Source organism: Equus asinus, chromosome 28 (assembly GCF_041296235.1).
Source record: "Equus asinus isolate D_3611 breed Donkey chromosome 28, EquAss-T2T_v2, whole genome shotgun sequence".
Lineage (NCBI taxonomy): Eukaryota > Metazoa > Chordata > Mammalia > Perissodactyla > Equidae > Equus > Equus asinus.
The window spans coordinates 51,122,412-51,141,299 of NC_091817.1; the positions used below are offsets into that span (position 1 = coordinate 51,122,412).

General features: G+C 53.3%; 2 protein-coding genes and 1 long non-coding RNA gene across 15 annotated transcripts in view; 2 read left to right on the forward strand and 1 right to left on the reverse strand.

Moving 5' to 3' along the window:
• The window catches only part of SPIRE2 (spire type actin nucleation factor 2), a 31,940-nt gene extending 19,474 nt beyond the window's left edge, over positions 1-12,466 (forward strand). For 2 of the 11 annotated variants that reach the window (XM_070500701.1, XM_070500705.1), the window contains exons 6-15: positions 377-463; positions 722-845; positions 954-1,123; positions 1,756-1,945; positions 3,401-3,540; positions 5,905-6,039; positions 6,151-6,218; positions 10,008-10,035; positions 11,029-11,181; positions 11,417-12,466. In XM_070500701.1, the coding sequence (XP_070356802.1) occupies positions 377-463; positions 722-845; positions 954-1,123; positions 1,756-1,945; positions 3,401-3,540; positions 5,905-6,039; positions 6,151-6,218; positions 10,008-10,035; positions 11,029-11,181; positions 11,417-11,614 (1,293 nt within the window). In that variant the 3' untranslated portion in view covers positions 11,615-12,466. Of the gene's footprint in view, positions 1-376; positions 464-721; positions 846-953; positions 1,124-1,755; positions 1,946-3,400; positions 3,541-4,511; positions 4,612-5,904; positions 6,040-6,150; positions 6,219-6,585; positions 6,891-6,949; positions 7,781-9,739; positions 10,036-11,028; positions 11,182-11,416 lie in introns of those variants that run through there. The other 9 variants (XR_011499103.1, XR_011499105.1, XR_011499104.1 and 6 more) reach the window with 9 other exon arrangements.
• Positions 4,284-15,363, reverse strand: LOC139042393 (uncharacterized). 2 transcript variants are annotated; one of them, XR_011499107.1, is made up of 3 exons: positions 15,224-15,361; positions 9,887-10,022; positions 4,284-4,574 (listed from the first exon to the last, which is right to left on the reverse strand). It is a non-coding gene; the product is annotated as an uncharacterized lncRNA (long non-coding RNA). The 2 variants fall into 2 exon arrangements; XR_011499108.1 differs by lacking the exon at positions 9,887-10,022 and having other exon boundaries at positions 15,224-15,363.
• Positions 15,364-15,384: 21 nt separating this feature from the next.
• Positions 15,385-18,888, forward strand: part of TCF25 (TCF25 ribosome quality control complex subunit) — a 30,018-nt gene continuing 26,514 nt past the window's right edge. For both annotated transcript variants that reach the window (XM_044761470.2, XM_044761469.2), the window contains exon 1: positions 15,385-15,576. In XM_044761470.2, coding sequence (XP_044617405.1) covers positions 15,385-15,576 — 192 coding nt within the window. The remainder of the gene's footprint in view (positions 15,577-18,888) is intronic.

An 18,888-nucleotide genomic window follows, 5' to 3' on the forward strand; every position in this document is an offset into this window, starting at 1 on the left:
ACAGTGTGACAAGGGCAGGGAGAGGGGATGTGGAGGGTTCTGGAGGACCAGAGCCTGCGAGATTGTCCCGTTCAGTGCTGTGTGGTGCTTGCCATGTGCCAGCATTGCTCCGAGAATTTTAAACGTGTGAGTTCACTTCATTCTTCTGACAACCCTGTGAGGCGGGTGACCTTGACCTCCATTTCCACACAAAGAATCTGAGATGCAGGGAAGCTGGTGGTGGCACCAGGCTTTGGAGGCCACAGCTGCGGCCTGCGAGGGAGGACGGTGTGAGGCCTAGGCCCTGTTCAAGGCTGAGTGAGCCCCTCCTGTGGCCCTGGCCCCAGGAGGCAACCCCTGCCCTTAGCCTTGGCTGCCTCCCCGCCCTCCCCCACAGGTCGATGGGGACATCCCTCCCAGGGTGAAGAAGGACGCCCACGAACTCATCCTCGACTTCATCCGCTCGCGGCCTCCCCTGAAGCAGGTACCAGCTCTGCACCTCCTCCCTTCTCGCCTGCCCATGCGAGGCTGCCTGGAGTCTCCACTGAGGGAGGCGGCAGCTGGCTCTGGGATGGGTCCCGCCCAGGAGCACATAAGACCTCCTGTCCCCTGCTGTGCCGGTTACTGGTGGGCCTGGCTGGTCAGGAGTACTCCTCAGACAGGGCTCCTCCCTAGCTCAAGTGTGTCGTCCATGTCGTGGCCCCACTGCCCCTTCCAGCTAGAGCCGCCATGCCCCTTGCAGGTCTCCGAGAGAAGGCTTCGCCCCCTACCTCAGAAGCAGAGGACCCTGCACGAGAAGATCTTGGAGGAAATCAAGCAGGAGCGGAGGCTGCGCCCAGTGGGGGGCGAGCGCTGGGGTGGCCGGGGTGAGCGTGGGACACCCCTCCTCTTCCTTTCCCGCCCTTTCCTTCCCCTCCCTCCCTCCCCTCCTCTCCGTCACTGTCCTGCCCTGCCCCACCTCCCTGCCTCCCCAGGGTTTGGCTCTCTGCCCTGCATCCTCAATGCCTGCTCTGGGGACATCAAGTCCACTTCCTGCATCAACCTGTCCGTCACGGATGCTGGGAGCAGCGCTCAGCGCCCGCGACCCCGGGTCCTGCTCAAGGCGCCCACCTTGGCTGAGATGGAGGAGATGAACACGTCTGAGGTCAGAGCCCACAGATTCCTGAAAAGAGACCTGGGAGGAGGAGGGGGAGGGGTGGGCAAGAAGGGAGAAGGGGCCCAGCCAAGCCGGGGCTCGGCATCCCACCATGTGGGGCATCCGCTGCTCAGGGCTGCGGGCAGTGCCCTCCTTTGAAGCTGGTGTCCTGCTGTGGGGCTGGGTCTGCCCTGGGAGCAGCCATGGCAGGGCTCAGGGACACTTTCCCATCTTGGTGGCTCAGAAGGGTGACTGGGATAGTGGACATGTTCCTGCAACACAAAAAGGGCTGAAGTGGAAGTGCTCCATCACCTTGGGGCCAGGAAGCTGAGCAGCCCCCTGGTTGATGTCCCTGCCTGGCTCCTCATCCTGTCCTCACTGCCCTCCGAGTCCAGGGACAGTGGCCATCTCAGTGGGCTCCACCTGACACCATACCTGTCCTCTATAGGACTTTCTGGAGGCCTCAGGCAAGGGTTTGGTTTTGAGGCACTTGCCTTCCACTGCCCAGAGGCTGGTCGGGCTGGGCAGTGAGCAGAGCACGGCCCCAGGACTCTCTGTGTCCTCTGTCTAAGTCCAGGGACGGACAGAAGGGACTGGTGGGCAGAGTGGTTGGGGCAGGGTCGGGTCTGATGTGTCCACAGGAGGAAGAGTCTCCGTGTGGTGAGGTGACACTGAAGCGGGACCGCTCCTTCTCGGAGCACGACCTGGTCCAGCTCCGGAGCGAAGTGGCCTCTGGCCTGCAGCCAGCCACTCAGCCCCCAGGAGGGTTGGAGCCATCCCGGCCCCGCGCAGGCAGCGTGCACGCCTGGAGGCCCAGCACCCAGGAGCAGGGCAAGTGCTGCCTCTCATCCTTTCTCCCTCGAATCTGTCCTGCGGGCGCGTGTCCTGTGGCCAGGGCCCCATTGTCTTCTGAGCAGGCAGCACCCAGTGGGTGCCGGAGCTCAGCCTGCAAGAAGGTGTGAGAGTTCAAGCCCAGCCTCGCCTCGTCACCTCAGGCAGGCATCCCCACTTTAACTTGAAAACGTTTTTTATTAAATTAGTAATCCATATTCATTGTAAAACATTAGAAAAAACTTTAAAAAAATTCCCATGATTCTATTACCTAGAGATAATTAGTAATATATTGGTATATAGAAAAAAAGCTGGATAGATGGATGGATGACGGATGGAGGAAGGATGACTGATGGACAGATGGATAGATGAATGGACAGATGCATGGATGATGGATGGATGGATGGATAGAAGGATGGATGATGGATGAAGGACGGATGACAGATACACAGACAGATGGACAGATAGATAGACGGAGAGGTAGATGGATGGACAGATGGGTGAATGGATGATGGCTGGATAGATGGCTGGATGATGGATGACAGATGGATAGACAGATGGATAGGTGGATAGACAGATGGCAGATGGATAGACGGATGGATGATTGACAGATTCTTCTAGTCTTCTTTTTCTGTCAATGGAAACGTGTCTACAGTGAACCAGATGGGCTATGCAGCACACACCACTCTGGAACCTGACTTGTCACTTGAGATTTCTTGTGAGCCTCCTCCTTTCTCTGTCAGTCAGCACAGAGGCCCGAATAACTCTCCTGGTCACGCACTTCGTTAGTCCCACTGTTGTAAGGGCTGTGCTCCATGAACTGCAGATACGACATGGGGTTGTCAGCCCACCCACTGCCTCCCACCAGACACAGCCAGGCCCCCTTCTCTGCCCTCATGGTCACCTTGAGCCATGCTCTCGCTCTCTGGCCCCTCTCAGGATGGTCCCACTTGATAGCTATGACTCACTCTCTGGTGTGAAGAGGTCTAGGCCAGGTCAGTTCCACATCTCGCTGTCTCCCCTGAACTGTCCTCCAGACTCAGAGACCCTGTGGAGGAGGCGAGTCTGCCGCCTCCTCCTCTGTCCTTCTCTGTCCTTCGGGGTCTCTGGTATAGTGCAGCATGTGGGACCAGTGGAGGAGGAAGGACTTCTTACGTGGCCATTGCTGTCTGTGCTTTGCGTGGCCTGCACTGCTGGCTGCAGCATGGGACTCCCAGTGTTGGCTCGTTCATGGGGCTCTGATGTGGGGCCCCTTCAGGGGTCCCTTGGGCCTGCCCCACTGCATGGGCCCCTGACATGGGTGACACACTCTCTATTTGACCTTTTGCTTGATTATGCCCCCACCCCACCCATTTCCTGCCTGGCAGGCTGTCTCCCTTGTCCCCGGGGCACAGCCCTCCCAGACCAGAATTATTGCCAGGTTGTCCTGACAGGGCTTCCCTGCTCGTCTTCCAGGTTCCTTCCCTGTGAGCGTCCAGTCCCAACCTGACTCCAGCCCCCTCCCACGCAGTGACCTGGGCTCAAGGGAGGAGGACAGGCCTGAGGAGGGCAGGCAGGAGGCCTCTGAGGCCCCAGACGCCCATCACCTGTGGCTGGTGAGTGAGGAGGCGCTGCCATGTAGGGCATCTGGGTGGGGGCCTCCTGGGCGCTCATCTTCTGCCTCCCCAGGACCAGGCCCCAGCATGTGTTCTGGAACTGTGGTGGCTCCCTCCGGGGCTGTGGCTGGGTCTGTGCTTGAGCCTGTGTCTGGAGAGCTTGGTCTCTGCTGCCACCTTCTGGGCTTCTGGGCACTGCAGCCTCTGGCCAGAGAAGGACCTGGCTAAGGGGACAGTTCTTAGTCCCATCTCTGTGGGGTTAGGACCGATGAGAAAGCTGGACGTCTTGAAGGCAGCATGATGCGACAGGAGAGCGTTTCACTGGGCTGAGACCTTGACTCCGGCCCCGCTCTGCCACAGTGCTCTCACCCTCTCCGTACCTTGGTTTCCTAGCTATAAATTTTGTCTGACTCATCACTGTGAAGAGCTGGCACTTGCTGATGTTTTGAGGCCCCCATTTTGGATGTGAGCCTGGGTGTCTGATTTCATCAAAGGAGTGGAAGAGCCTGAGGCCGTGGTGGCTCTGGGGTGTGTGGAGGGCATTCCTGGTGTGTGCGTCCTCACTGCTTCGTTGAAGTCTCATCAAGAGGCTCAAATGAGGACAGACATTAAAATGCTTTGAAAGATAGAAGTGCCACATAAATGTAAGGCAGTGACACCATTCGGTTCCTCCCTGAAGGGCAGGCTTCTGCTTTGAGTTCTGTCTTCTCTATTGCTGCATGAAAAGTTACTCTCAAACTTAGTAGCTTAAAACAATAAACATTCATTATCTCACACCATTTCTGAGGGTTAGGGGAGTCCAGAAGTGGCTCAGCGGGGTGGTGCTGGCTCGAGGCCTCTCAACGGGCTGCAGCTGGGGTGTCAGCAGAGGCTGTGTCTCAGCTGAGAGCTGGACTGGGGCTGGAGGAGCCACTTCCAAGGTGGCGCCTCACCCAGCTGTGGGCAGGAGGCCTCAGTTCCTCCCCACGTAGATCTCCCACAGGCTGCTCGAGTGTCCTCCGACATGGCGGCTGGCATCCCCCAGAGCACGTGGTCTGAGAAAGAGCAGGGCAGAAACCAGTATCTTTATGAGTAAGTCTCAGAAGGGATGCATTGTCATTTTCATTTTAATCTGTTCCTTACAAGCGAGTAACTGAGGCCCCCTCAGGGGAATGGAAAGGCTCCCTTCTGGAGGAAGGGGTGTCAGGGAACTGTGGGACATATTTTAATGGCAAGGCCCATCAGTGTTTTTTCAGCAATCTTGAGTGTGCTTTCTGAGAGATCTTGCTGTCAAACGTGGGATGACCTCAGTGACCTTGTCTCCGCCCTGAGCACATACTCATAGCTCAGTCTGACGAGCCGCCTGCTGGTCTCTGCACCCAGCATGAGACCTGCTGGCCACCAGTGCAGTTAATGTAATGTCTGTAAGGTTGAGAGTGGGATCGTTCAAACATAAACAGCACTGTCAGGCTGCTGGATACAGAAATCAGAGGCCACAGGACCTGACACTCCAGGCCAGAATGGAGAAGAGCACAGGGGGGTCTTGACCCTCCCCGAATGCCGCCCACCAGCAGGTGTTCAGCAGCCCTAAAGAGGATAACCACTGAAAACCCGAAACTAAAGACACTGTGCAGCCTCTGTCTCTGTGGCACCCTCACAGACCAGGGCCCCCGACGCCTCGGGATCTCGGGAGCTGGCATTTTTAATGCTAGGTGCCAGGCATTGTGCCAGTGGCTTTACATGTGATGTCAGCAGAGTCGAAGGACAACCCCCTTTATAGAAGAGAGACTTTGAGAGGCTGAGGAGTCGGGACTCTGCTAAGCCCTGGGGCAGAACAGGGTGTGCTCACCACGGCGGCCCAAAGGCCAGGCAGTGGTGATGAGTAAGACACCTGCTGCCTGTGGACAGGCAGACACAGAGCCCCATGGGATGTGAGCGCCACACGAGGCCGTGTGCAGGAGGCAGCTCTGTGCAGGATCCCCGGAGTGGGGAAGTGGGCCTGGGGAGCCCAGCTCGGTTTGGTTGGCTACAGTGGGGAACACGGTGGGAAGCAGATGTTTCAGGTCTGGGGCACTGTGAACCAAGGTGGGGATGGTCTGAAGGGGAGCCTAAGGAAAGGGTCACTGAGGGGCTGGGGGCAGACTGGATGGTGGGCAAGGCCACGTCACAGGAAACCTTGCCTGTAGCACCAGGGCACCATCAGAGAAGGTATGGGGAGCATGTCTGGCTCCCAGGTATGGATGAACTGAAGAATAGGGCATTTTAAGAAGTCTCTGGGCTTGGGAACACTGAGGTCAGGAAGATGCCAAGTCCTCAGCGGGGAGAGGAACTTGTGAAGGCCTCCTGAGAGGCCTCAGCCCTGAGGGCATGAATGACCTGCCACAGGAGTTCAGCCACCCTGTGGAGAGCCTTGCCCTGACTGTGGAGGAGGTGATGGATGTGCGCCGTGTGCTGGTGAAGGCCGAGATGGAGAAGTTCCTGCAGAACAAGGAGCTCTTCAGCAGCCTGAAGAAGGGGAAGGTGAGGCAGCCCAGCCTGTGGACAAGAGCCCTGGGTGTGGTACAGGTGAGGATGGGGCTGGACCCAGTGAGCTGGGACAGAACTGGGCTCTAACCAGGCCTTTCCTTACAGATTTGCTGCTGCTGCCGTACCAAGTTCTCACTGTTCTCCTGGCCACCCACCTGTCTTTTTTGCAAGAGGTGAGCCTTCTGTAAGCGCCTTGGCTGTGAATTAGCATGGGAGGGAGGAGGAAAGAGCCTCTAGGCCAGCACTGTGTAACAGAACTGTCCTTGATTGTGGGGATGTTCCATCATGCACCATGGCTAGTGCAACAAAGGAAAAGAATTAGCTTTTAATTTAAAGTTTAATAGCTAAGGGTCTCCCACTTTCAGCCAAGGTGGGGTAACAGGCACTAGAACAGGCACCTTCTACCTGAAACAAGCAAATAAATAAACAAATAAACCAAGGAACATGAAACAATGGTTTTCAAGACACTTGATATCAGGCAACAAACAGGAAGCAGACAGGGTGAGTTCTGTGACTGCCCCAACTGCCTGGAGTTTCTAGGTCATGAGTCAGAGCCTGCTCAGCTCCTTGAGCAGGAGGAGGTAAAGCTGCGAACCCAGGGAGACCACAGCAGCTCGAGTTCTCAGTGCAGATTTCCAGAGGGAGAGAGCTGTCCACAGAGCAGGCCTCAGACCGGCAGAAGGTCCCCCTCAAGTATTCAGCAGAGTACTGATCAGCACATAGATGCAAGAAAGTTACTGAAGGCTAGGGAAGAATCGTCTGAAGCAGGGAGTGGTGAATGCCAGTCCATGAGCCAAATCTGGCTCACTGCCTGTTTTGTAAATAAAGTTTTATTGGAACACAGTTAAAGACATTCATAGTTCATTTAGTCACATCTGAATGTTTACTATCTGACCCTTTACAGAAAATGTTTACTGACCCCGTGCTAAAGGCTTAAAGGAACAATATTAGGAATGGTGTCTGTTGCCACCAGCCATGGTGGAAATGCAACGTGTGGGCCACTGAGTGGAATACACAGAAAGTCTTGTCTCACTAGTGGGAATAAGCACTCCTAGACTGAGCATTGCTCCAGACCTAACCAAACACAAAAGCAAGACCCGAAAGGAGCAAACTCTTCCCAAGTACCTTAACTGCTTCCCAGATCAAAGCTCAAGAAGAGGAAGGAAAACTGTCCGGCACCCAGCAAGATGAGACACCTGGCATCCAACCAAAGATTATCAGGCATGTCAACAACCAGGAAAACATGACCCATGAGGAGAAAAATCAATCAAAATCACCCAGAATGGGTGCAGATGTTAGAATTTGCAGATAAGGACATTAATAGTTTTGAACTGCATTTCATATGTTCAAAAAGTTAGAGACATGGAAGATATAAAGAAGACACAAATCAAACCTCTAGACATGAAAACTAGAATGGTTGGGATGAAAATTGCACTGGATGAGATTAATGGCAGATTAGACATTCAGAAGAATGTGCAGAAGAAAAGACTAGTGACCTTGAAGAGAGCAATAGAAACTGTCCAAAATGAAAACATTGAGAGAAAAAAGAATTAGAAAAATGAAAAAGGCATCAATGAGCTGTGGGATGACATTAAAAACCCTTATAGAGGTGTAATTAAAGTTCCCAAAGGGAAGTGGGGGACAGAAAAAGTATCTGAAGGGATAATGACTAAAAAGTTTTTCCAAATTTGATAAAAAATATAAACCCACAAGAAACTCAATGAACCCCAAGCACAAGAAACATGAATAAAATCAAACCAATGCGCATAGTAATCAAATTGATTAAAAGCAGTGATAAAAAGAAATTATTAAAATCAGCCAGCAAATAAAGACATGTTATGTACAGAGGAAAGACAAAGATGACTGCAGATTTCTCGTTGAAACAATGCAAGCAACAGCTTTAAAGAAGAAAAAAACTGTCAATCTAGAATTCTATACCCAGCAAGAATATCTTTCAAAAACAAAGGCCAAAGTAAAGACATTTCCAGAAATACAAAAGCCAAAAGAATTCTTCGCCAGCAAAGCCATAGAAACAAATGTTACATGAGGTCCTTCACATAGAAGGAAAATGATACTAGATGGAAATCTGAATCTACTCAAAGGTATGAAGGACACTAGAAGTAGCAACTACTAAGACAAATATATAAGATTATTTTCTTATAACTCTTTAAAAGGTAAACCAATATCCACCACCCAACAAGGTAAAATTCAATGTCTGGCATCCAATCAAAGATTACCAGGCATGCAAAAAAAAAACAAAAAACAAAACACATTAGTAACAATGTATTGTGGGGTTTATAACATATCTATAAATAAAAAGTATTGTAACAGTAGCATTAAGGGGGGGGGGCCAGGTAAATTGGAAGTATGCTATTGTAAGTTTCTTATACTCTACATGAAGTGGTAACATATTTGAAGATACACTGTGTTAAATTAAAGACATATACTATAAGCCCGAAAGCAACCAGTAAAATAACAAAACAGAGCAATAGCTTCTAAGTCAAAAAGAAGATAAAATGGAATCATAAAAAACACTTGATTAACACAGGAGGCAGAAAAAGGAAAAGGGAACAAAGAAAATTTAGGACAAAACAAATAGCAAGATGATAGACTTACGCCCAACCATATCAGTAGTTGCATTAACTCTAAATGGCCTAAACAACCCAGTTAAAAGGCAGAGTTTCCCAGATTGATTAAAAGAAAGCAAAGCTCTCTGCTGCCTACAAGATATGCACTTTAAATAAAAAGATAGGAATTGGTTAGAAGCAGAAGAATGGAGAAAGATGTACCATGCCAAGACTAGTCTCAAGAAAGCTAGAGTTGATATATTAATATCATACTAAGTAGACTGCAGAGCAAAGAATATTACCAGAGATAAAGGAGTTCATTTCATAATGAGAAAGGGAGGAAATAATAATCCTGAACATTTTCTACACCTAACAACAGAGATTCAAAATACGTGGAGCAAAAAACCTGATAGAACTGCAAGGAAAAACGGATAAATCCACGATTATAATTGGAGATTTCAGTACCCTCCTCTCAACAACTGATAAAACTTGTAGACAGAAAAACACTACGGATATAGAAGGTTTGAACAACACTATCAACCAACTTGATCTAACTGACATTTACAGAACACGCTCCCCGACAACAGCAGAATGTGCCTTCTTCTCAAGTGCACGGAGAACACTTACCAACATAGACTATATCCTGGGTCATAAAACAAGTCTCAAAAATGTCAAAGGATTCAAGTTATACAAAGTGTGTTCCCTGACCACAACAAAATAAAATTAAATTAACCCAGAGGTTTGTTGATGGGGCATCCACGCAAGAGAACAAGGTCCCTTGTTCTAAAAAGTGAATTTGGACGATTTGTACTAATGTAGAGTCGTCCCTGATGTATCTTTATAGAATAGTCTGCATAATACCCCATTTCATTTATTTTTATTTCAAATGTATATTTTTGTTAACGTATGCTCAGACGTGGAGAACGGAAACTGCACTGCTGGCAGGGGTCATCTCTGAGGATGTGCCTTACAGGGGAGGAGTCCTCTGTCTAAATTACAGTTCTCTCTAATGTTTCACTTTTTAAAACAAAGAAGGTATTTCCTTTTGAAATCATGTATGGGGAATTAAAAAAAATGTGACTCTCTGCTTCAACCTGAGCATCTCAGCTGAGGCCCCTCTGCCCCAGACGCTGCTTCTCTGGCAAGGCGTGTGAGGCACAGTGCGGACCAGATATTCTGAAGAAGGAGCCGTGAGAGGCAGAAGTATTTTGCGTGTAGAGCTAAGCAAAAAGAAAAGCAAGATTTGGGAGTGAAATGAAAGAACACTGAAGTACCCGGGGTGAGGCAGAGGCTGAGGTCAGCTGGCCTGTGTGCTGGTGGGACATGGAGGCTGGGCACCAGCTCTTTCCTCGTCTCCTCAAGCTGATGCTGCTCTCCCTCTTCTCTCCCTTCCAGAGCGGTCTGCGCTTCCTGTAGCATAAAGGTGAGGACCACATGAAGTCTGAGCGAGGCCCCAGGGGTCTGAGGTGTCCTGCAGCCTGACTTGACTTGTCTGGGGAAGGAGGGATGGTGCGGGGACAGAGGCCCTGCTGTCTCCTGTCAGATGATCCCACCCTCACAGTCACCTCCTCTGTCTCCCTCCTCTGGGCAGAATCCATCCTACACTTTCCAAGACTGCAGTTTTTGAAGACCGTTATAGGTGGCCTTTTTTTTTTTTAACATTCCATGTTAGTAGGCCAGTGCCAAGGAACCCTTCACTTCCCTCTAAAAGACCTACCTTCTGACACTGCACCTTCCTTGAGTGTTTTTGGAGGGGTTCTTTAGCAGCTGGGGTGTGGGTACATGCAGGCGTGCACAGAGGTGAAAGAACTGTTACAGTTAGAAGCATGTCACCTCATTACGCCTCAGCCCAGAAACAAGAATCCGCTTAAGAGGGATTTTTGCCACCACTATTTTCAAACCCTGCCACTTGGCTGTGGAAAAACTCCCATCTCATCAGTGTTAAGTGTATATTGCACACAGGGCATGATGCTCGATCTGTGTGGCACGAAAAGGCAGTCATGCTCTGAGAAGTGCCTCTGCAGGTGAGCAGACGCAGCGGGGCGTGTAGCATGCCAGGAGGTACGTGGCTTCAGGCACCAGGCAGCATGTGGGGTCAAATGGTGGTCTCTAGGCTCACCTCTTAGGAAGAAGGACCTAGCTGCCCAGTTCTGGAAAAATTGGCCATGGAAACCCCATGAATAGCTGCGGAGCATTGTCTGATAGAGAGCTAAAAGAGGAAAGGCTGGCACCACAAAGACCAGGCAGGGCTCTGCTCTGCTGTCCACAGGGGCGCTAGGAGTCGGGATTGACTTGATGGCACTGACAAGGCTCACCCCTGCTGCCACGCAGGACCAGGGCAGGTGGCCAGTCACAGGGGTGGCGAGTGTGCCTGGGCTGTCTCTGTGGGACAGCTTTGTCCCTCTGTGTGTTGTAGATGAAGATGCCTTCTAAGAAGTTTGCACACATCCCCGTTTACACGCTGGGCTTTGAGAGTCCTCAGAGGCTGTCAGCTGCCAAAACCACACCACCATCGAGGAGAGACGTCTTCCAGTGCGTTCCTTTGCCCTCTGCTGCTGTCGCCCTGGTGGTCAGGCACTGACAGTAACTTGGAGCTGGGAGGTGGTGGGGGGTTGCTGGGACCCCTGAAGGAAACAGAGATCTGAGACACAGATATCTTGGGGGGCTCCCGGGGTTGAGTACTGTGAGATGGAAACTGAGCCAGGTGGTCAGCTTTTGCCAGGATGAACTTTGCATGGCACATTCATTCCCAAAATGTGTTTGCCTGATGGGGGGACATCCCTGACAGCCCTCTCCCACCCCAGATCGCTGCAGGGGCCTCAGTGGCGGAGTGTGGAGGAGGAGTTCCCACACATCTATACCCACGGCTGCATCCTGAAGGACGTCTGCAGCGACTGTACCAGCTTTGTGGCAGACGTGGTGCGCTCCAGCCGCAAGAGCGTGGATGCTCTCAACACCACGCCGCGCCGTGCCCGCCAGACCCAGTCCCTCTATATCCCTAGCACCTGGACTCTTGACTTTAAGTGATGGCCCTTGGCCACCCCAGGCACCTGGCTGGAGGCTCTTCAAGAGGCCAGGCCTCCAGGGAGGAGCCAGGCTAGTCCTGGACCAGGCTGAGAAACTGCCATCCTGAGGCCAGCCTGCCCCCTGGATTGTGCATGTACATATATACATAATAGATACATTTATATAATATATATAAACACAGCCTATATATTTATATACGTGTTTCTGACCCCAGAGTTCACTTGGGGTCAGGCTCACTCCAGGACCCTCCCTGGGGGAGGGCTTCCTCCTGGGATTCCTTGGGTGGGGCAGGGAATGGGCTGGATTTCTCACGCAGACAGGAAGGAGGGCACTTTGAAGGTAGGGCAGAGGATTTCAGGTGGTGGGGCTCTGGGGGAGCCCCCTGCCCCATGTTGTTCTTTCCTCCAGCCCGGGGATGAGAACACAGCAGCTTCCCCTCCTTGTGTGGACATCCAGGCTGGACCAGGGCGCTTGGGTCCCCAGGTGGACCGGAGCACCTGCCTGCGTCTGCCCTCTCTTAGCAGGGACGTGGGCTTCGGAGGCCCTGGGAAGCCTCGGAGTGGGCTGAGATTCTCCTGGCAGGCGGCCCAGGCATCCTACCCTTCCATTTGGAAGGTCTGAGGCACAGCTCACTCCCTGACCCCTGCCGGGCATCCATGCCCCAGCCATCTGCCACACGGTTGGCGTTGCCCTCCTCACACACCCGGAGGTCCAGGATGGTGCTGGCCTGAGGGCCTTGGCAGTGCTTGTGTCCTGGTACAGGGAGGCGCTCTGTAAATTTGTACACACAGCCACTCTTGGCCTAATAAAGGTGGTCTCATCTCCTGTTTGCGGTGTGGACTGAGGACTGTCAGCGCAGCAGTGGGCACATTCTCCAAGGGTGGAAGCCGGGCTCTGAGGGGCCACCTGCCCTCTGGTGCATAGTCAGGATGCCCATCACGAGACAAGGGTGCTCAGGTGACTCCCGTCCTCAATGCCAAACTTCATAATCTGGTCGTCTTGGTCCTACGGCCAGCAGGGCTGCATGTGGGACAGCAGCTCAGCCTGCTGCCTGGGGGCCCTTTGGCCTCATCCCCAGGTCTCTATTCCTGCCCTCTGAGCACATGATTCCCTCAGGGTTCCCAGGGTGGGGGCAGCTGCACCCTGCTCTTCAGGAGAATGGTTAGAGGAGCACCTCTGTGCTCTGCCTGTCCACATGCGCCTGGGAGGTGGCTTCTGTTGTCATTCCACCTTACAGATGAGGAAACTGAGGGTCAAAGAGGCAAGGGAATTTAGCCAAAGATACACAGCTCTCCTGGACCTCCACCCAGGCCTATTGGACGCCAGGCTCTAAAGCCTGCCACACAGGGACAGGGCCTGTCACAGGCAGGCCTGTGGGAGAGGATGCTGTCATCAGCTGGGGTCCAGGACATGCAGTTACACATGCTTAGGCCAGCCAGTAGAAACACGCCAGCTCCTAGCACTTGCCCTGAGCAGGCAGTAGTAGTATTCCTATTTAAAACAAGATAACAGGCATAGAGAGGGTAAGGAAGTGCCCCGGTTGCAGAGCCAGCAGTGAGAAGGCGAGCACCCCTGCAGCCCCCTTCACAGGCAGACGCTCCTGTGAGGTGAGCACCGTTGTCATCAGTCTCCTAATTCCACAGGTGGGGAAATGTGCAGGCTCACACTCCCAATGCGGGGAAGCTGGGGTTCTAATCCACACAGGAGGACTTGGAAACGAAAGCCCATCCTGAGACAGCTGGGCTGAGCTGAGAGGGGTCCCCACGAGCTTGAAGGTGAAGTCAAGAGGGAGCGTTACTGCCTCTTCCATCTTCTCACTGCTGGCCTCACCGCCCACTGACCCCAGGTACAGAAAGCTGTAGGGTCAGCCCACTGAGCCAAGCCTGCCTCCACCCCACCTGATTTAGCTCTTGACTCATGGAAGTCACTCACTCCAGAACTGTTTACAACCAACCCTTCCTTGCTGAGGACTAGGCCTGAGGTGGTGTGGGGAGACGCATGTTCAAAGCTGCCTGTTCAGGGAGGTCACCACTCAGGCTGGGCCTGAGGCCGCATCCCTCACGGTGTCACGTGGCCGCTGTCTTGTGGAGCATAGAGTAGAAAGCAGCTCCAGGCTGAGACTCCCCAAGTTTCCCTTCACAGGCAAGGCAAGGAGCCTGCATAAATTGGTCACACCACTTGACCAGGGGTGACACAACATCTATTTAACAACAAGCCTGCCCCTCAACAATCAGAATGGACAGGAGTGGGGTGTCCTGGAGGTCCCGCCTGTGCTGTGCTGAGCATAACCCTTTAGTAGCTGGATTGTGGAAGGGGCTGTTCTAGGGAACTCTCCAGGGGGGTGGGGGGAGCGGGACATGTGGGGGCCTTGAGACAGCCGGTATGTGCCATTCAGTGTGAAGTGCTTCAAGATCCTAGTGACCAGTACAGGCTGACAGACCAGCCACGCACACATGTACACACACGCTCCCTCCCTCTCTCTCTCTCTCCCCTCAACTCCCAACCTAAGTGAGGAACACTCAGACTTATGAGGGGGAGGGCTGGGGTGGAGCTCAGGGGTCAGAGGAGAGGGATCCCAGAGGCCATGACCCACCCTGTCCCTGCCTCCTCTTCTCAGTCCTTGCCAGTGGCCTTCCTCATCTGAACTCTGCAACCACAGACCAGAATGCAAATCCATATCCTACCTGGGCCAGTTACTTTCCGAGTTCTAGTTTATTTACCTGTAAAAGGGGGAACACCTATAGTACCTCCCAGCAGTGCCTGGCCTGGCTCCACAGTGAGAGCCATCCCCACACCCGAGGTTGCCCCCTCCTCTCTCTGTCACCGTGGGAGGGACCTTCACGCCACAACATCTTGCTCTTGCATTTGGACCTCTGCAGTGAAGGGGTCTCAACCCTGCCTGCACATTTTAATCCCCTGGAGAGCTTTTAAGAAATATCAATGTCGGACCCCACCTCGGAATTTCTATGGGTCGGTCCTTCATCTTTTTTGCAAAACTCTCCCTAGGAGGTTAGGACGCACAGTAAGTCACGGTGGCGAGCCTCCGCCTTACACCACGGATTCCCATACTAGATGTACGGGAGAATCACCTGGGGCGTGTTAATGACAATAAAAAGCAAACTCCCAGGACGGTCCTTTAAGATTCAGTTCCAGTCTATCCTGGGCAGGCGGTCGTCCAGAAATCCGCGGTTCTGGGGAGCTCCTCGGTTTGGATGCGCTCACTTCTAATAAGGAAGGACCCGTCCTGCCTGCAGCCGCTGGGGCAGGCTGAAAGCAGTCCAGGGTCCCTTGAGGCCCCCCCAGGTCTCAGTTGTCACCTGCGCGCTGCCACCCGGGACGCCTCGCAGCAGCGCACCCACCTGCGCGCACCCCTCCTCACGCGGCCCCACCTGCGTGTCCCTCCCGCCCCACGGCGCGCACTCGGAGAACAAGGTCTGGGCCCGCTGTGGGTGGCTCGGAGCCTGCGCAGGCCGCGCCGCGTCCCAGCTCATCCTCAGTCGCCAGCACGCCTCCCGAAGACCGGGAGACACCCTCCGCGAGGAGGCGCCCAACTCGCGCGAGAACTCGCCCCGACGAGCCCTCACCTTCTCTGACGCGACTGGTGACAGGAAGTTCCGGAAAGCCACAGCGCGCAGACGCGACACGCCAGACTCGCGCCAGCGCGCCGTAAGTGCGCAGGCGCGCCGGCCGTCTCTTTGCTGCTCTTCCTTCTCCTGTCTCCAGACGTCAGCGGCCGTTGGGCCCTATGTCGCGCCGGGCCCTCCGGAGGCTGCGGGGGGAACAGCGCGGCCAGGAGCCCCTCGGGCCGGGCGCCCTGCAGTTTGCCCTCCGTGATGACGATGATGTGGAAGAAGAAGGGCCAAAGCGGGAGCCCGGTGGCCAGCGCCCCCGGGGCGCAGGGAAGGAGGGCGTCCGAGTTAACAACCGGTTCGAGCTGGTGAGGAGCAGGGCTGCTGGGGTAGGGGCGGCGGGGGGGGCGGTGTGCGGGGCGGGGCTTCGCGGGGCGGGACCGTGACGTCACGAGGCGGGGCGAGCGCAGTGGGCGGTGGCATGAGGCGGGGGCGGGGTCAGGTTGGGTTGGGGCCCGCGGTGAGGAGGGCGGGGCCATACGTCCAGGGGCGGGGCGGGGGGGGGTACAGGCTGCAACAGAGTGGGCGTGGTCATGCCGTTGAGGGGCGGGCCCGCAGCGCGGTGGGCGGGGCTTCACTCCCAGGGTCTGGGGGGACCCTTCTCTTGGTTTCAGGGTTGAGCATTCAGGGCCTTGGCAAACATTCCCGTTTACTCCTCACAGCCCAGGAGTTAGTGTCCCCCCATGCAGGTATCTGGCGCAGAGAAATAACAGTAGATGCAAATTGAAGGAATAAATGCCCACTGGGCCTCAGTCTGCAATTTTGCATGCGCGTGCCTTATCTTATGCTCCCTTCTATGACCTCCCTGTGCAGGCAGGTAACGTGTCTGTTTTGCTCATCTTGTGTCCCCAGCACCGTATACCCGACGCATAGTAGGGACTCAGTGGCTGTGTGCCAAATGGTTGAAAGAATAGCAGTAGGACTGAAGATCAGGGAGAAACCAGCCACGCTTTGTAAGCCTTCTCTTGATCCCGCAGTTGCTCCCAACTTTATATGAAGTTGGCAAGTGAAGGAGCCTATTGTAGGACGGTGGGGAGTGTGGGCCGCCAGCCTGGGAGTTTGTTTAGAGACTGTTGACCTTCCCTGGTGAGGTAAGAGACAGCCAGCATCACTGTGGTCTCTGGTGGGGATGGGACCCACGTTCATTCTTGGAATTCTCCATACTCTCCGCCGCCTCCTCTGATCCTCAGACAGAAAGTAACCCCCTTTCCTCTACTCCGTTTATTATCATTTATTTCTTTTTAACCTTTTTTATTAAGGAAAATGTCAAACATATACAAAAATAGAGAGAGTAGTGTGGGGGATATGCCTGTCACCCAATTCCCACAATTACCCACATGCAGCCAGTGGTGTCTCCCCAATTCTTCGGCCACGTCTTTCTTTCTTTCTTTTTGAGGAAGATTAGCCCTGAGCTAACTACTGCCAATCCTCCTCTTTTTTGCTGAGGAAGACTAGCCCTGAGCTAATATCCATGCCCATCTCCCTCTACTTTATATGTGGGACGCCTACCGCGGCATGGCTTGCCAAGCGGTGCCGTGTCCACACCCAGGATCTGAACCTGCGAACCCTGGGCCGCTGAGAAGCAGAACATGCGAACTTAACCACTGCGCCACCAGACCAGCCCCCTGCCACATCTTTTATCCTTAGATTTGCCAGTCGTTTTTCTCACTTCTCTCAAAACACCCAAGTCTTCTTTCCAATCCTCCTTGTTAACAGTCTGAAATCAGTTTGTGCTGAAATGGGCCATTTTCCTGGACTTTTTATCAGGTAGTGCTTTCTCCACCTTCCCACATCTCCCAGGTTTAGTCTTGAACGACAGGAACTGTTATTTGGAGGACATGTACACATTCTGGACACTGCTGCCACGTCAGGTGATTCTCACAGTCTGGGAAGGAGGTCCTATTGTGCCCTTTGTACAGATGAGCTAGTGCATGACACCTACACTGTAAGTTGTGGCTTTCTCACTTAAAACATGTACTCTTAACCTGCCATGATACTCGTCTCTGAGGCGAACTTGATGTTTCTGCTGAGGAAGATGGGAGGATAGTGGACAGGGGCAGGGTGTTTGGGAGGGATGGGAAAATGGCAGGTGCTTGTGTGTGTGGATGGAGAACAAGGGTGCTGCTGTGAGCCTCTCCGTGACGTCAGTCAGGTCAGAGGGCCCCGAGGGCTGCAGGGCCCAGAGCGTTGCTGTCGGTGTATTCCTTCTGCTTTCTGACAGGATGTTGATATCGCCAGCTCAGACCTCCTTCCTGCTCTCTGGTTCATACCGCCAGCTCAGCGTCTGTCTCCCCTTAGATGTCTCACAGACATCTCGAACTCAGCGTGTCCAAACATTAACTGCCCTTCCGCTCCTTCAGCCTTCCTTGTCTCTGCTGAGGGCCCTCCATCCTTCCCGCAGCCTGGAAGGCGTCTCCGATTTTCTCTCACACACCACGTGCAAACCATTGGGAAGGCCGGTGGTGGCTCCAGGTGCAGCCCCTTGAGCGTGACCGTTGCCTTTGGTCTGGATAGTCACCGTCCTCCTACCCAGTCCCACTTTTGCCCCAGTTGCTCTGCAGTCTGTCTGAGCTCAGGGGCTGCAGTGGTCCTGTTAGGCACACGTCTGATCTCAGCCCTGCTTGCCTCACCACCCCCAGTCAGCCCTGTCAGCTCCCCCACCTCATCTCTTTCTCGTCTTGCTCTCTCTGCTTCAGCCACACTGATCTCCCTGTGCCATCCCCTCTGCCTGGAACACCTTGTATTCAGATGTCACGTGGTTCCCTCTCCTCCCTCAGGCTTTGCTCATGTGTCACCTTCTCAGTCTTGCCTACACTTCTCACTTGATTTAAAATTACAGTCACTCTTGTATTCCCATCCCCTTTCTTCTGCTCTTTCTCCTTTTCCCTAGTAATTATCACAAAAGATACCGTACACATTACCTGTGTGTTCCTTTTGTTTTGTGTTGCTTGTCTCCTACTGTTGGAGTGTAAGTTTTGTGAGGACAGAGACTTTGCTGTTCCCTGACGTGTGCTCATCACCCAGAGCAAGTCTGGCATGCAGTAGGTATGCAGAACAGTGACTGCAGGAGTCAGCATTTCCTCTAAGACCGGCAGTTACTGTCTCCAGCCAGAGTGTGTGTCCACAGGCTTTGGAGTCAGAATGACCTGGGTTTGAATCCTGGCTCCACTTCTTTGTAGCTGTGAGAACCTGGACAAGATACCTAACATAAACTTCAGTTTCCCTGTTTCTTGGGGATGATCCTATTTACCTCATGGAGTTGTCATGAGGAGTAAATGAACTAACTTGTGCAACCTTTAGTCCATGCTGAGCACATGATCCGCACCCAGTAAACGTCGATGTTAACAATGTTGAAAACCAAGGGAAGGGTGCAGTGGCACTTACGTGGAGACACGTCACCCTAAGTGGTTTAGTTAGAAAGGTTGCTGGGGCCAGCGATGCTCTCCTGGGAAGGGGGAAGCCGAGCAAGAAGACACCCTCCTCTGTCACTCTGTGGCTTTGGCTGTCCTTGTTGCTGGCTCTTGGGTGAGTTTCTTTGGCCTTAGATTAGAAAACATCATTCCTCTTTCATTCAGAGTGGATTTAAAAATCAACTTTATGGAAGTATAATTTGCGTATAA